This window comes from Diadema setosum, chromosome 11 (assembly GCF_964275005.1).
Source record: "Diadema setosum chromosome 11, eeDiaSeto1, whole genome shotgun sequence".
Taxonomy (NCBI): domain Eukaryota; kingdom Metazoa; phylum Echinodermata; class Echinoidea; order Diadematoida; family Diadematidae; genus Diadema; species Diadema setosum.
Window position 1 is genome coordinate 35,642,937 of NC_092695.1, and position 18,188 is coordinate 35,661,124.

At 38.5% G+C, this 18,188-nt stretch overlaps 1 protein-coding gene across 1 annotated transcript in view; it reads right to left on the reverse strand.

Moving 5' to 3' along the window:
• The window catches only part of LOC140234785 (uncharacterized), a 55,123-nt gene that overhangs the window by 13,561 nt on the left and 23,374 nt on the right, over window positions 1-18,188 (reverse strand). The window contains exons 6-8 of the mRNA XM_072314821.1: window positions 11,795-11,861; window positions 9,685-9,812; window positions 3,563-4,826 (exon numbers count right to left, since the gene is read on the reverse strand). Of these exons, the coding sequence (XP_072170922.1) occupies window positions 3,563-4,826; window positions 9,685-9,812; window positions 11,795-11,861 (1,459 nt within the window). The remainder of the gene's footprint in view (window positions 1-3,562; window positions 4,827-9,684; window positions 9,813-11,794; window positions 11,862-18,188) is intronic.

Here is an 18,188-nt window from a genome sequence, read left to right on the forward strand (position 1 = left end):
TGTTTAACTGTCATGGTGGTGAAATCCTACCAGTTATCATTATTATTTTCCTTGACTTCAGGTTTAACAAACACCTTTAGAATCCAATGCCGAAGCAATACAGGCAGTGCTCCCTCTACCTTCTAAAGTTACATTGCATCAATCATCAAAGACATGATCTACACACCCAATGAGTTTAGATCTTTAACCCAAAACATAGTTAAATCCTCTAGCGACATGATACTTTCAAAATCTTGCATGTTAAATCATCAATGAGCGTACATTTTCTTCTTTCTTTTTTCATTTCTGCGAATCAAAAATGCACAGTGACACACAGACACCTCAGACTTATGGTTGCCAAAAATATTTTTAGAGAGGACTTTTGAGGGTTGTTTTCTGCTATGTTATGGGCAATGTTAGAGCATGATTTTGATGATATTTGAATATTCTCAAAGGGTAAAAAAAAAGGATAATGCGACAGAGCAACGACACAAATAATTTAATCCATCGATACAGCTGGCATGCAATTTAGTGCTAAGGTTTCTATCTCGATAATGGAAGAACTTGAACACTGGCAGGACTGAACAAACATTCATAAAACTACTTCGCATATGTTTCAAAACATATCCACCATGAAAACAGACATTTTACAACTTAGCTTTTCATGCTGTAATTCAAAGTCAGGATTTCATCATGCACTACTGTACAGCAATACCAAACAATCTCACTACAGAAAACGACTGAAAGAGAGATGGTTTTGGATATATTGAAAGCTAGGCATGCTATCGTAATACCCATACTTACCTGCTTAGGTCTATTCAACATCATACAATATCCAAACCTCTTGCTTATTCTCATCTGATTATGCTATGTTCACAGATGAATGGACTGGGCATCAATGAACATACAAAATATCTTGAGGTATATTCCTTTCATCCATGTCCACTCAGCACCATTGTATATAGAATACAGTGTGAAAATGCGACAACCATCTTTAGCAGCTTCACAAATGTCTGGCTTAAAATCAACTACAGATAGTAAAGTACCTGGTGTCCCTCTATTTCAAAATCATGTGACCCGTTACTACAAAACAGTTTCTTCACTATGTCTTTATCATTCACTTGCGTAAACCCTGAATATGCCATTTTCGAGTCTGCCAAGAATAGGAACAAACATTTCTTTTTCTTATCTGGGACCTGAGAACACTTTTGATGCACAGTATAGGCTGATTTCCAACACATAGCTACCTAAGAAAGCTCTGTTTTTCAGTGGGCAACTTTTCCCCATTCTAATACAACAATTTTTTGGTCAATTTTTCTAGAAAATTATGGGATAATGATTGTATAATGTATACTTTGTATTTTTTTGTTGTTGTGAATGAATGGAATGGAAATAAATCCCAACTGAAGTGAACTGAAAGTGAAAATCATATTTTCGTGGCAGAAAACTAGTGATACAGCATTGGCAAAAGTTTCTTTTATCACGAGGTACTGTCTACTTTATTGATTTTTTTTTTTCCCAAGTTAAAGACTATACAGTTCCATTTGTCAAGTTTCTAGAAACTGAAATCCCTTTTCCACTTCTTTGTCCATGTATTGTCAGTTATTTTCAGAGAGAAGGACTTGGGTGTTGGTTGCCAATTTCTACAAATCCAGAGCAAGGCCATGAGTCTATTAGTCCCATCCATTATCAGTCATCAACCTACATGACTTCTCTCAGCCTATCCTATGGGGAGGCTCCTTGAACTCTTGGAAAACTCCCCAGAATTACAGCGTGAAACCGGAAATCTTGCAGAGGGCTTATATTCTCTATGAAAGCATGATTACTGCAGAGGCTCAAAGCGGGGTGAATATGGGGCATATTTTGGCCATATTGGTGATCCAAAGTGAGTCGGTGGGGGAAGAGTTGGGGCAGCAGTAAGAGTTTGGTTGATCTGGATAACATCAAACGGAATACATGGGAGCACAGTGTGGCAGTCTCTTTTGTAGGGCAAATAGGAGCAAGTGGGTAGCAGCAAAGCACATGATTAAACTAGAACTTATTTACAGGAGAAGACAAGTGGTAGCTGAAGAGAAATATATTGTCTCTTGCACATTACCATATCGCCATGGGATACAAAGATTGTGCTAAGACTACAGCTGTACATAAGAAAAGGATTTCAGTACAGCATGATAAAGAGGTTTCTAATGATGTGCTTGATCTGTTGGGTGGGACCAAAGTAACGACTCTGACACACAGTCATGACTCTTGAGTTTCATACAAGCTAAATACTGATTCAGAGGGCAGTCAGGAATTTAATATAGCTCTGATCGCTTGCACAAGGTTGCCTGAAGAAGGTCAGCTGTATAACCGACACTCATAAATTCTATAAATGTTTTTGACAGTGTGATTACAATCCTTACGAATAAGTCTGAACTTAGTTTGTTCTAGTTTTTTCTATCTCTGACTCACATTTGGGTCTTCCGGTCATCATGGTCAAATGTCTTTCCTGGGAAAACCTGTCATTCTTGACCGACTGACCCCGACAAAGGACAGAACACTTTGTTCCTGTCTCTTCATATTCCTCTGAATCATCAGATATAAATTTGCACCTATAAAGATGACTGCTCTAGAAACAGTGTGTGTGTAGGGGGTGGGGGTGGAGGCGGAGGTGTGACATCAATTAAAACTGCTAAACACTATTGTAACAATTGATAGACAGAGCGACACAAGCACAGCATAGCTAGTTGAAATACTGACCAAAACACCTGACAACATATTACTAGGGAACAGGACAAAGAATTCATCTTAATGATCTTTGCACAAAGTACAAATGTAAACTAACTTTTGCATGCATGAATGACTGCAGGAATAAAGAGACTGGAAATCTAATTAACAGCTTTCTGCATGCAAGACAAGGGGAAAAGCTGATCATTCATAGAGATAGTGAGAGAAAAAAAAACAGAGAGATGAGATGGAAGAATTTTGGGAAAGCTCTATCTTTGTTTACACATGATGGATGGATGGAGAGCATTTTACACTTTGTTGCAGGTCTCAATGTACTGAGGTATTCTTTATGCAGGAAAATTCTGAATTGTTATCAATGGGCATCCTTTTATGGCATTTAGCCATATGTAATGCTGTCTTAATATTTGCTCTCTTATCTTTGAAGATATTTGGCTCTCTATTAATAGGTAACTCAATCTCTTCTTTTTCAATGCAATACAATTAATATATTTTCTGCAACAGAAGTGGTATTCTTTGTAGTTTGCAATGTTATGCCTATTTCCACAGATGTTAGTTCTGTCATATGGATCTTTTGGGGGTAATCTTTCCATTCTAAAAGAAGAGGTATATTTATTAGATCTAGCAGAATTAGACAGCATTTATGAGCTAAATGTCAGCCTTGTGCTTTCCTTTCAGCCTCAGGGGGTTGAATAATTTTATGAAGATTGGCGTGTCATGCATGTCATTTGATGAGTGAAGTAACGACATTGAGATGTTCTGGCACAGAGCTACAAGAGAAAACACACAGGTGGACGAGGGATGACAACACAGCTACTTTCTGCTCAGAGCTGTTGGCGTAACAGACCAAGGTTTTTACCTTTGACGGACACTGGTTCAACAGTCTTTTGTGCTTCCAAAGTTGGTAGCGTTCCACTGGTTCCTGGATAATTACTACCATCAACATCATCGTCACATTTATCAACATCAACTTCACTGGTAATGCCATCAATGCTGCTGCTGCCATGGTATTCCACATCAGCACTAGGCTTTGACACTTTTGTGATATCATCACTCATTTTTGACACAACTGCAATGTCTGCTGTGTTCTTTTCTTCCTCAATAAGATATCTAAGTTTCACCTCTTCCTCCTTCTCTGACTGCACATTATCTTCTATCACCTCATCCTTTAGCTCCATATCCTTGCTAACTACCTCCATCCTATCCCCTCCCAACCCTCCATCCTCATCTACCACCTCTTGGAGTCTACTTTCATCTAGCCCCGCATCCTCCATCGAGTCGTCATCCTCGAAGTCGTCACTCATCTCGGTTACCCCCTCGACTCCCCCGGCAACCTCCTCCTCTTCCTCCGGGATGGTTTCCACCCCAAAGATGTTTGTCCCTAGAACTGTGGGATCCGGAAGGTCCACAGTGAGATCCAACTCCACGATGCCACCCCCCATCCCACCATCATCTCCATCCACTCCCGAATCTGCCACCGGTCCCAAACTTTTTACCTCTATCTCTTCAAATAATGGATTCCTTTCTCCCTCCCTCCTATCAAATTCCTCCGCCTCCTCCTTTCTAGTACTTTCCATATTGACATTGTTTATTTCTTCCTCACCAGCTTTCTCTATGTCTACAGTTTTATCTTCTGCTTTTTCAGGCGATTTAAAATCTGTCGAGTCATCCATATCCCCAAAGATGTCTATCATGCTCTCGTCTAACTTATTCTCACCATTCTTGTGGATTGCACCATTCATGTTCTCATCATCGAGACAAATCGGGGTAAGGAATATATCTTCAGGGACAGTTGGGGAGTGTGGCTTTGTGTCATTTTGGGGTGATATTGGCGAGGATGGACTAGCAGCCACCGGGGCCTGGTCTTCGGTCTTGCTACCCCGCTTACCCTTAACCCCATTGGCAGGGGGAATAGGGGGTAGTACCATTGGGCCTAGGCCTAAGGATGACCTGGACTTGAGTGGTTTGTGTGAGCCATTTGTGACTGAGACATTGGAGGGGGAAGCCACCCCTGGGAAAGGTAACTCACTGTCTAGGATGAGTGGGGTGGGGCTCTTTGTGGGGGAAGTGGGCTCTTCCTCAATGGGGGTGGGGCCATCATCTAGTCGGCTGCTGGACCTCCTCTGCAGAGAGAGAATGAATAGTGGAGAAGAAAAACAGAACTGTTAGCAACTTCAATTTGGTGACTGCACACACAATGCTGTCATTGAAACTGGAGCAATTCTTTAATTAGATACGTGACACAGAAGGTAAAATGAATTAAGAAAGAATGAGAGAGATGGAGGTGGAGAAAGAGAGTTGTGCATGTCTGTATGTGCACGGGTAAATGTGTGTATAAGGTGTGGCTGTGGGTGGAATATGTGTTTCTCTGATTATGTGTGTTCTTCTCCAAGTTGTGAGCTCTAACTCCTGCAACTTCTGAATGCGTGCATCTGTCTTCTTCCTGTCTTTTTTTTAAATAGTGTTTACGACGTAGGCCTATGTGTTTCTTCAATCAAATTCTTCAATATATAAGGTGTCTTTCTAACATTCTTAAGGAAAAAACAAACAAACAGGAACATTCACATTATCAAAGATATAAACAAGATCTCTAAGTCACATTTTTATGGACTCCATGTCACACTCTTGGTGATACATTGAAAGCTCTAAATTCATTATTGTGAATATAGAAGAACTCACAGTCACATTCTTCCGGATGTATGAGACTATGTGCCATTTTAAGCCATGCAGGACTTAGTCACAGCATTTAAGAACATACCACATTTTTTTTTCTTTTCTAAACTCCATCTCCTGCCACTCAAATGATGTGGCCTATGATACACTTATCACTCATCAGATGTAAGCCTATTGTGCTTTGGCCTCAATATAGGACTGATACTGGCCAAGGATACATGCTAATGGGACATGTGGCAACAGTGTGGAGACATAGGGGGCCAACAAAGCTGTGAGAAAACACAAACCTTATGACAGACAAAGGGATGGACTATACAGAGAGATATGACTACATTTACAAGGTTAAGAGTGGGATAAGCAAATGTACAAACTGCTAGCTGGCTGGCAGGTAGATGAACATATAGATAAGTTGACAATTAGAATAACTATAGGTTTAATCTGTACATGTGTGGATTACTGACAGCTATCATGCCATTTGCACACTTTATATTCACTTGAGTTGTTTACAATTCTGCTCATCAGTGGACTAAAGCTGTTTGTTGATCAGGCTTTTTACGTTTCATTGGCAAACGTCTCTGAAAAAAAAAAAAGGCTAGCACAAGCCTGGAAATTGAGCATGCTTTATTCAATAGTGCATTACAAAGCAAATGGACACAAACTGCTTCCCATTAAAAATTGTGTTTTTAGTACCAAAATACAAACAATATACAAACAAACCAAACTAGTGTTTTGAAAGAGATATTGTAAAGTCTAAAATAATGACAGATAAATTATTGCTATAATCATTCATCACCAGATTTATCAAAGCAAATGTTGTAATAATAATGCTGATGATAATAATGACAATAACTCTAATGATAATAAAATACTAGTGATAACAAAAATAATAATAACAAATATAAAATACTGATATCAATGGTTAATATAATTACTGTTGTAGTCATTATCATTATGTTATTTATGATCATCATCACTGATATGAAAATATGGAAGTAACTATGACAATGGACAGAAGCACAGGCAGGTGGACTTGTAGGTAAAGAGATTTATGTGGTTATCATTCCAAGCCATAATGAAAAGGGTCAGTATACAAAACAGTGAGGTGGTGGTATAAATTGGAACAAGAAGACATCAGTCCATACAGAAGGAAAGAAAAGGCATATATGACTCAACAAAACTTGGCAACACCAAGAAAAGAAACAAATAATAAAAGAGGGTAAAACTTCTGAGACTAAACTAAGATTGATAAAAGGACAGAATATCTAAAAGAAAAGACATGATGAATTCAAGAATGCCTCTAGTATCCTTCAGGTTGGAGGCCAATAGAGAGAGACAGAGATAGCAAGTTATACAGAACACAAGATGGATCGGGAGATACAGATGGGACAACTGACATTTCTGTCAAATGGAAGGGCTCCATCTATTTATAGCAGTCTAAACACAAGTTATACAATAGAGGCTCTGCGTAGCGTGTTCGATCGCATCCTACTTTACAAACAGGCCATGGTTTGGTCATCATGTGAGGATTAAAATCTTTTGAGCTTCCATTTTAGGCATGAGCAGGAATAATGGGGTTAATATAGAAATCCTCCCATGACTCCACAGAGATCCCCAACGTGGTTTAGTGGTGTGCGTGGATCAGGGCTCGTTTGGCCGCCATCCTTAATACTGATACTGACAGGTGCAAAGACGGGTAATAGATAGATTGCATGGAACACAGGAGGTACACATTGTGTACCATGTGGTTGGGTTGGAAGTTTTAGAATCACACATACTGCTACTGACATCAAGAAGTTTGCAGAGTATGTAACAAAACTAAAATTGTAAAACACTGGTAATTCCAAAATTTTCGAATACCTTCTAAACAATGATCATTCACTTTTTAGACATTGTTATTCAAATAGAAAATTTTGTCTATACCTTTAGTTTAAGAACCTTGCTGTGAAAATATTGTGTACAACGATCATTCAGTTTCAGACACCTATTTAGATGGTATATTTCATTGATTCCTTCAGTTAGAAATCCCTGTGATAAAGCCCCAAAGGCCACACAGGATTACTGATTAAGATAGACAACCTTTCAAAATTTCTCCGATTCCAACTTCAAACTGAAAAAGTTACTGACATAATAACTCCAGAGATCATTTATTTGTAATCAGGGAGTAGGTAAGAAATATGCAGAGACTGTTTAATTTGCACCATTCAGTATACAAAAACCTGGTTCAAGTGTAAATTCATGCTGATCCCTTGCCTGTGACACTGATGCTCTAAATTGGCAACACCTCAGAAGGTGTATGTGTCAAAGACTTCGTTGGTGACTACTACTTTGGCCCCTAAGGGAGATTCATCTTAGTTACAAGAGAATCCCTCCAGTAATCTAGCAAGTCCAAAGAGGCACATGGCTGGTTGGACTACATGACATCACACCTTGGGGATCATTTGCCCGACAGATTTCACTGGTCTTTCCTGCCTGCATACTATACACTAAAACCCTTACATTAATGCCGCCTGATAAGCAGCAAAATGATTCAAGTCAATGATTACAGTAAAAGTTGATGACCCCCTCGCACACATGACAATATTTTGTAGCAAATCAAAATCAGTTCATGTGGATATCAATGAATGCGGTGATGAATAATTTATGTTCTTGCAGTGATAAAAGGGCAAAAAGAATTCAGATAGAGATAGATATAGCTATTTACAGGTAGATATTTATGTAGATGAATGGTCAGACAGACAGATTAACAGATACATGGATACACAGACAGAGAGACAGACAGAGAGAGAGAGAAAGAGAATGGATGTACGTGTCAAAGAAAAGTGCATTAACATTCAGTCATTTGCCCAACATGAAGTGCCATTGCAATACACATTAAAATACCAATGATAGTAACAGCACATAAAAAAAACAATGTTTCTTTACAGATATTATCAAATATATATGCATATTGTGTCAATAAATGTTGTACAAAACAAATTTTCATAATATTGTCTCGTCTAACTTGTATTTTTTTCTCATGGCTACATTTTCATGCTACAACACAAAAACCATTTTAAAAACACATTATACAACACACAAATGTATAAATTGAAACATATATAAAATATATTATGTACAATTTCACAACACAGCACAACACACACACACGCACACACATTAAACGAAAAAAAAATCCAAAACACATTACAAATTACAGACATATACATATGTATATATAGAACATAACATATACATCACACTGTAACTTGCACAAATAATGATACCATTATTTTTCACATGGATACATGTTAAAGCAGAGGATTCAAATTTTTTCATTCACTTTTGTCATTTTATTACTTTGCTACATTACCCAAAGCTGAATTTGTGCAGTTATTACCATGCAAACAGAAAAGGGGATGCAAGACATACAGGTAGCATGCTGAATACTTAACCCATTGAGGACGGTTTGATTTTGTTACAACATGCATTTCCCATAGACACTTGCCCGAGTATACTCGGGACTCGTCTTCAACAGGTTAACCTAGCAAAGATACCCGCATATCACAAGCATGTAAAAAAATCCAATAACCTTTATTTTCCCTTTATATAAGTCCTTCATACTTACCAAGCCAGAACTTACCTCCGACTGACATTAAAAAGTGAATTTATGACTTTCTACACATTCTACTAGGGTATAACATGCAGATTGATGAATGCCCAACATTTCTTTCAAGCCCAAAATAAATCATTATTGGAAATGCATCTCATAATCCTGCTTACGATGTTGGATCAAGATTTCAGTTCTTCTAAAGGAATAAATACCAGCGACCACGAAGAGGATGTATTGCATACTTTTTCAACATTGGCAGAAAAATGAAGGTAATTAATTCAGAGACATGAAACCATCAAATTTCACCGCTTGCCAATTTCCCCAGTTTATCTTAAAAGTAGAAATTTGCATGGTGAGGAAATTTTTGCGCAGTTCGCACAACCAAAAACCAGCGCGAAAATGAAAACAGGCAAATATTTTTGTATGTAATATGTGCCACTAATAAGTGTCTTGATTCTGCGAAATTAAAAAACATATGATTTTTATTTCACTCAGCCGAGTGCGAAAATGACCACTATTACAGTAACACTAACAGCAATATTGGTGAGTGTAATCATTAACATTTCTGTTTTAATTTGATGGAGCAGGAACATGTCTTTAAGACTGATGACAGAACTCTTGTGGTATGATATACCACCAGACATATTTCTGAATTCTTAAACATCTCTCTGCTCCCTACACGGTAGGAAGCACAGACCGGTTTTCCAGCCAATACCAACCTGAGGGGTCCGCGCCTTCCTGCTTGGCTTCCGGTTGGACGGCGCGATTGATATTCTGTGCTTGGCTGCAGAACTGGACAACAGGGATCTCCCTTGGATAAGGTCAAGGTCAATATCGCCAGGGTTTTCTGTAAATATGGAAGGAAAGATCAAAATTGGCACTCACTGATATTTTTAAAAATATTTGCTCAAGCAGGATGCTGCTAAGATGAGCAAGATGAGCTTACTACACCCATCAATCAAAGTTTTGTAATGTTATCACAGATAAAAAGCATGAAGGTGGAAACTAAGACCGACCACTGACTCCAGGCACATTTTGAGTTCATCAGAATAAAGTCACATGTAAAAGGTCAATTCTATGACTTATCAATGCATTATCTCACTCCCACTCAACACACTAATTTCTTGTGGCTGTCATGCCCCCCCCCCCACAAATCTGGACTAAAATATTCTTCCATGATTTTATAAACAACATCACCCATTCACTCAACAGCTGTAGCTTTAATTTTAAGGGAGTTGTACATGCACTTAAAATACCATGTCCAACTTTGGAATGAATGAGACTAACTGAATGCCTATTTTCTTACCCTGCACAAGGAGCATTGGGGCCCCCTCTTCTGAAAGTACAAGGCTGTTTTCATATGGGTAGAAATAAATAACCCGCCCTGAACCCCGTGATCACAGGCATCAAAACAGGCTAATTCAGTTCTCCCTGCTGCTCCTTTTAGGTCTGAATGGCATCGACAAGATCTATTTTTAACCTCTGCTTGAGCTTGATATCAGCTGGCCTCCCACAAGGCATGATTTGCACCTTGACATTCACACTCCTTACTTGGTTTAAGTAGGAAAAAATACAGGAAATTCAGCGAAATATAAACAACAACTTCACACCACGGTGTTTTTCTTGTTGTTTCATTTTTACTTTGAAACACAGCTGAGGCACAGCTCAAAAGTCTTCAAGTTGTGATACTGATGGAAACAGACAATTTCTATTCATTCAATTTTAAAACTTGAACTTACCTACATCCCTGAAGGAATGTATACAGCTAAACTGGTGATAATGGTGAGAACAAGCTGAGGTAATGGGGGATTTTGGATAAAAGCCAGCTTCTCTTTTTGCCATATAGTTTTTATCTGGGGCCAATAAAAGATTACTTGGCCTTGTCTCTATGGCCTTGTCGCTATCATAAGACAAACCCTTCCTTCCTCCAAATTTGAGTGAGATGTTCACAAAAGCACTAACTTCTTTTCAAATGATCAAAAACTGAATAGTTTGTTTCATACTCAGATTACATAAAGGCATTTATCTAAATGGAACTCAGGATGGAATTTTCAAACTGAGACATCCTTTTAAACTTATCTATATCAGTAGCTAATTGATCATTTGATTGAGATAAAAAAAGAATGACAGCACATTTATACAATCTATACATATATACTTTAAAAATAAACACAAACTTATATACACAAATAGAACCAAACTTCCATTCCCATCTACATAGAACCATTTTGGTAAATACCTTTTAAGTATTGTACATACATTACTTTTGTACAGAAAGTGCTACATCCAAAACAGACCACTACATTCATATATGGGAACCAACAGCTCTGATGGCATGATGTTTTTAATTTTCAAATTTATCCAGTGACATGAATTACTAAATTTACTGTTTGCCATTATTTCCCGTCATCTACTTCTTTGATTTCTCATTCATGTTTCCTTTCTTGATTAAGTTATTTTGTGGTAGGAGAATTAACAAATAAGAAAAATGATTGATCTTTGGATACTGGATGCAGTTTGTTATTCCAAAGGTTCATTATTCCAAAGGTCTGTTAATCTGAAAGTGAGATACGGTTACACGCCTTTTGTCCATTTCTGGATCAATGAACCTTATTTCATTTTTGGATAAACAAGCCTTCAGAACAATGAATCTTTGGAATAACAAACTCTCAGAACGATGCCACAAATGTTTGGATAAACAAACCCTTTCCATTTTTGGTAAACGAACATCTAGGAATAGGGACTTTGTGTGTTTCAGAAGAGCAAACCTCACTTCATTTTCGGATTAACAAATCTTTGGAATAACGAACATCACCCTTGGACACCCACCTGCATTGAGTCTCTTCATGTCTGCGGTAGCATGCTGCTTCTCCTTAAACCCGGCACTGAAGCTCTTCTGCAGCGAGGAATAAATGCGGAGTACAGACATGAGCAATGCCTGGTCTCCACCGGTCCCTGTTTTTTCAGCCTCAAGGAACCAGTGGCTCGCCCCCTTGCATGGAGGAGAGCTAGACCTTAATCGTTTACCTCCAGCAATCAAGCTCGACTGAGCGCCCTGTACGTATTCTCACTTTGTCAATTCCTTACTTTATGCACCCTAATCTAAAGCAGAGCTGGGCCACCTAGTAACCCACGTGAAGTTTTCTCTCAAGATCTAATTAACTTTCTACACCCACTACCCCAGAGCAAAGTTCACTGTGTCCTACAGACTGCCAAACCCTAAAACTATAACTCTCTACGACATAAGTTAACACCCACCACTCAAAGGTTAAGAAAAAAGGAGGAGATAGGAGATGATAATTGCCCTTAAACTTCCCCCAGACAGAGATAGTTGATGTACCCTGGTGTTAGAAAGTGCATAGAGAGAAAGAGGTGCAAGTAATCTAGTCAGATGTTAAGGATCCATTCACACACACACAGGAGTATAGTCACAGATGGAGATATTGGTCCTGAATGTAATCACTGAGACAGGATTTTCCCAACGGAATTCCAAATCGCTTTGCCAATCAGGAGAGGTAGAACACCACACCAGAAGTCTGCTAAGACTGATAGGTTGAGCAAGACACACACACAAAGGCACCGATGGAGGCGATAACTCTGTTTAAAATCAGATCTCTTCTGACTTCGGCGACGCAACACTGTTTAATCACAAGATACTTCCAATTTGGAGCAGAAAGTTTTCCCCCTGACGAGACATCCACGTCAAATATCCCCAGGAGAGGGAGAGAGAGAGATTGTCACAACTGGTCTGCGCGTCTTTCCGCTGCGAGGTTTAACGCACAGAGAGAGAGTGAGCGACAAGTGTGTGGGGGTCCGCCGTCTTCGCTGCGTACCTTGAAAGCAGGGCAAATGTTTATGCTCCAAGGTATGAATCACAAATGCAAGGGCCTTGAATAACTTCCTGCCGAAGTGCTAGCTCAACTGCTCTTTTCCAACACCAATTCTAGCTGTGACAGAATGTGCCCATGCACATGAAAACAAAGCAAAGCATAAATATCCCCATATATGAGAAAACAAGTGTGTGACAACAACCATAGAGGAGAACCTGCTTGCATTTGTTTCTACTTGTGAGTGGATCGTGCTGGCCGTAATTGACTATTTCCCTCAAACACAAGAAAGACTTTCTTTGTTGCTAAACTTCAAGAGGCATCAATTGCAGTTGGTAAAGGGGATCAATATGGCATGGCAACCTATTTTGCATCATATACGACTTGGGCACAAACTTGGGCAAACATTTTATATTACTAAGAGAGTTCTGAATTATTATCATCATTATTACAAAAAAAAGAAGAAAAAAATATCATTCTGTCTTAAGAATTCCACTAATGGCTTTCCTTATGCCAAACTTGAGATTTGGATTTGTGAATGTGTTATTTTCAGACTAACAGAGGAGTGGTATTCCAATATAAAGTGCTGATATCCATGCATACCTACGATCAGCATTGGGATTAAACATGATTTCATTTGATGTTGGGATGAAAGGATCATAAATCTCTTAATGCAGGCTGAAACGGAGGAGATGCATGGAGGAGAGGGGAAGTGGTTGATTAGCCGGGGGTCTAAAAATGGACCACTCATGGCACCTTGCTCGCTCCAGATTTACTGCATCCATGCATGCAACAATGTGTTTTCGAGGTCTCTTTACAGAGACTGGAATGTTGGATGATATGCTTGAAGTGGTACTTCAGTGTCAAATACAACAGATCCCGTCGAGATAACCTCATCTGCAGGGGATTATACATGACTTAGCCACAAAACTTGAGAAATAGTCAAAGAGCTCAAATGATGTTATTTCATTTCAATCAAACTGTTTAAAAAGATATAATTTGGAAAAACTTTATGATTTGGAAACAAAAATGAACGTGAAATGTTGCTATGGCGACTGGTATGCCTCCGTCATAATGCATGGTTTTCCCAGTAGGTCTTTTATACATCTTGACAAAGTGTGATGACAGTTTGACATAATTGGCAAAAATTTAAAATGACAGGTTTGTCACAATTGTGTTGAATATTCACTTTCCTTGAACTAAGTTCAACTGGATGAATGGATAGATTGTTTAAGATAACATGTGTTTGGGGACTTGAGAATTTTTACTTGACCTTTGACCCTTTTATAAGTTCATGCATTGAGTAATCTCCAAGGTATGGTGAAAAAGTGTAATTTCAGCATTAAATAGCAAAATTTTAGCACTTTAACCTGGCTTTTAAACAAAGTATCCAATTTTCTTTGAACTTTCATGGATTTGTTCCACTAATATTGCTGCATTCTTGTAATTCACATGTATACTCGGGTGAACTTGTCTTTTGATATCTAGGACTATTCCTTCCAATCATGGATCCATGAGAATTTTCATTCAATTGAACTGTAGTTTATCTAAACAAGAAACATATGATATTATGTATTGTTTATCATCTGTTATGGTTTTATGTCATCACAATCAGGCTATTATGAGGTCCCAAACTACGGAAGTCTCAAACACTACAGTCACTGATAATTATGTGTGATTTGATGTTAAAAAATTCACATATGCATATTTCTTTGATTTCTTCTATTATAACATAGTATGTGACAGAATACTACTTCACAGGCTTTGCTCATCTTAACAGAGTTTGACAGATTAACCAAATCTATGAGACGGGCATAAATGAAGAATATTGTATATGTTAATCTGAAGACAAGTCAACCCATGATACCACAGAAAAACAATTCTTAAGTTGAATTCTGCATTCAGGAAACTGCGCAAGAATATTAATTCATGATTTTTCCTCTATTTCCCCTCGATAATTTCAGCCTTCATGAGCCCAAAGAGACGGAGTTTGAAAGCTAAAAGTATAAAGTCGCAATGAACTTTCCATACACAGTTGGTGTTTAAGACTCTGCGCTATGCTTCAAGCCATTCCAGCAGGTGGCTCTCACAATGAATGACTAAGTCTTAACCAGAGGGATATGTCTTTTGAGGCACTTCCAATGCAATTCCAATCCCAATCTAGTCCTTTTAGCTTACCCCCACCCCCCCCCCCCCTCCTCTCGGTGGGGAGTCTGTAGAAAGCCAGTAAGTCTGCACTCTGTGGCTATACCCCATTCCCTGCTGAATAAGCTGAAATAAGACCACTCGGCGGAACCATCTTAGCTGAGATCACCGTTGACTCCTCAGGTAAACCACAGAATCTGTCACCCGAAGAGGGAATTATCGGCATTGACGAATCTTGACTCTTCTAAAGGGACATGAGGCAACGTACGTGCCAAGTGTCGCAGATGCACAGACCATCCAGTCTTGTGTGTCTTTGTAATACATAGTAATTCATATTTTAGAATATATTTTGTCTATAGTCACACTATCACAATTTGTCTTTTTACCATAAGAATGATCTTTCATGTATATTTATCCAAAATAACTTTGTGCCAATCTACTGCTCAGATGGAAAAAAAAAATGAATCAACGCAGCATTTTAATACATGCTCTCATTTTTGACTTCCAATCCACGATCATGAATAATTGCAGAATATTTCTTGTTTTATTTGGATCCTCTCCCACCTCTGTCAGGCTTCATGTTTGAAGATGTTCATGATTAATCAATGTAGTCATAAAATTCCTTTCAGCCATTTTGTTCATTGAGTTCTGGATGGTTATCAAGAATAATTGTGATTTTTGACTGAGGAGGCTGGCAGGGAAAGTCAAGCAATGACTCTACTCAACAGAATGCAAGAACTCTATATAACACCACATGCAGAATTTTTTTCCCCTTTGGTTTCAAGAGAAGAGGTGCAGGAATGGGACAACTTTCTTCAATAGTTTTGCATCTTTTACTGCTCAAAGTCAGTGGTTGCCTCATAGACTCTGGCTTGTTACAAACATTCCCTTCAAAGTTCAAATTGGTGTCATATACAAGAGAATGTAACATCACCTACAAGGGAAAAACACATAACTTTTGAATGACCTTTGAAATACTAAACTGGCTGTACCCTGAGATTTTGAATTTCTCTCATGGCTGTAAGGACTAAAGATTCATTTGGACCCACCCGGGTGTGATCACCAGGTGCTTAATATTTGTCACTATGTGAAGTGTGAATCAAAGCTAGTCACATCCAGAGCTTAATACCAGCCCACTGGCCCCCCTCTCCTTCAATCCCCCCCTCCCCCCCCCCCCCACACACACACACCTGGCCCTTTGAACCTCACACTGATGATCCTATACCCACAAATCAGTGTCTAGGGTTTGTCACACCACCTTCTCTGCGTGCCTTCCCCCATGCATCAGGCCTCATTTCCTGCACACTCTGTACCCTCCTTGTCTGCCTATGGCAGGAATTAAGGGCCACTCCTTTCCATTGCACATCTCCAACTATCTCCTATCCGCAAACTACAGAGGACGCTTTCCAGGGAGGAAAATGCGAGTGGATTGAGTTATCCTGACATTGTCACTTCCTGCTAAAAGAGGACTCGTTTGTGAAAGAGAGCAGCAACTGAACAAGAGAGGGAGCTGTTCTGACTACGAAGGGAGAGGAGATTAAGTTGAGTTGAAATAACTGTGAGACATCAACTTTTCAAGTCCCAAACATATAACGTCATAGTTGCGAAAAGTGTCAAGATAGGAAAAAGGAGACAAGTAAATATATAGGTGAGGGATGCATAGATTTCAGGAAAGGTGATCTGTGCAAAGAACATATACTTTGAAAGAGAACACCATGAGAGAAAAATTATTTTTGCTGCTATGAAATTTTTGAACACCTTTCATTGATTACAATAAAACACAAGTTGATCCCCGCTTTGCAATTCCCGCTATTGAAGGAACGACTGTACATTTTGCACAGTAAAATACACCAACAGACAACTCTGATCTAAAACATATTTGTGAAATGTGATAGCCAATTGAAATAGACTGAAATCACATGACCATAGCTTCTTTAACCACAGAAACAGGATCTGAGCAAATAGATTAATAAGTATGCTCAGATGACAGAAATACAATGCCCAAATAGATTGTAATTTGATATCAGAGTCAATAACTATTACAATGACAAAATAGCTACACCTCTATTTTTTTCATTTATTTTTTTTTTTGCAAGGAAAAAAAAAGACGGTGACAGCCCTCCTTTAATTCATATGAATTCCCACACATAATGATATCACTTTCACTTAAGCATAGTTCCAGTTTGCACTGCAAAAAAAAAGGTCATTAATGATGCAAACAAATTATATCTAATGGTCAACATTTTTAAAAACATTCTGTATCAATTGTCGCAATATCAGGCGTAATTTCTAATGCTCTACGAAGATTTCCGCAACCAGAAGAACACAGTTGAGTAGAAAGACAGTCTAGTCACAAAGGCGAGTGTGGAGCTGCATTGATTTTAAGGTCTTTAAAGGTAAGGTGCAGAGACGTGAATTATCAAACAGATTTACCCATCGTCGATTGGAAATTGGAGCTTGAACTTTCCGCAAAGACTGTGGGGAAAAGGTTTGATGTGGAAAATGGCAATTTATGGAATGATCACTTACCATGATTTATTCAACTTTAAAGGAAGAAAGGACAGAAATGGTGTGAAAAGTGCATTCAACATTGATCAGATATTTCATAATTGACTCACTGAGGATAATCCAGATCAAATGGTGGGCATGCATTTGGCTAGATATCATGCTTTAAGAAGATGCATCATGCTTGAAATGCTAGCAAGTAACAAATGCCCCATCATCGTAGTCTCTATCTATTTATCTTGATCTATTCGTCTACAGCATATTTTGGCATGTATTATCTCAAAAAAAAAAAAATAATAATGACATAGGTGAGATATCAAATGTCCTAACCTGACTTGACCTACATGGAGAGTCCTGTTTTACAAGTACAGTATAATACCAATGCTTTCCTACACTAAACTAAGGATAATTTTCAAAGCAAAGGCTGGCACATGTTGAACAAATCTGACTGTCTGAAAAAGAAAGCCACAGATAGACTGTGATGATACAAAATATTTTTGTCTTATTTGAAGAAATGTTTAATGCCCACTGATGAAAAAAAAAAGTTTGATTATAATTTCTAAGAAACATAAAAACTCGGGTGTTAAAACATCAACTGCCACAGGGGAAAGAGGCTGTTAGAAATTAATGTATGTGTGTGTGCATGTATGTGTGTGCCTGGGTGTGTGTGTGGGTGGCTAGCTGGGTGGGTGGGTGTGTGGATTTGCGCATAGAAAACCATGATCAGGAAATCTATTAAAAAAAAA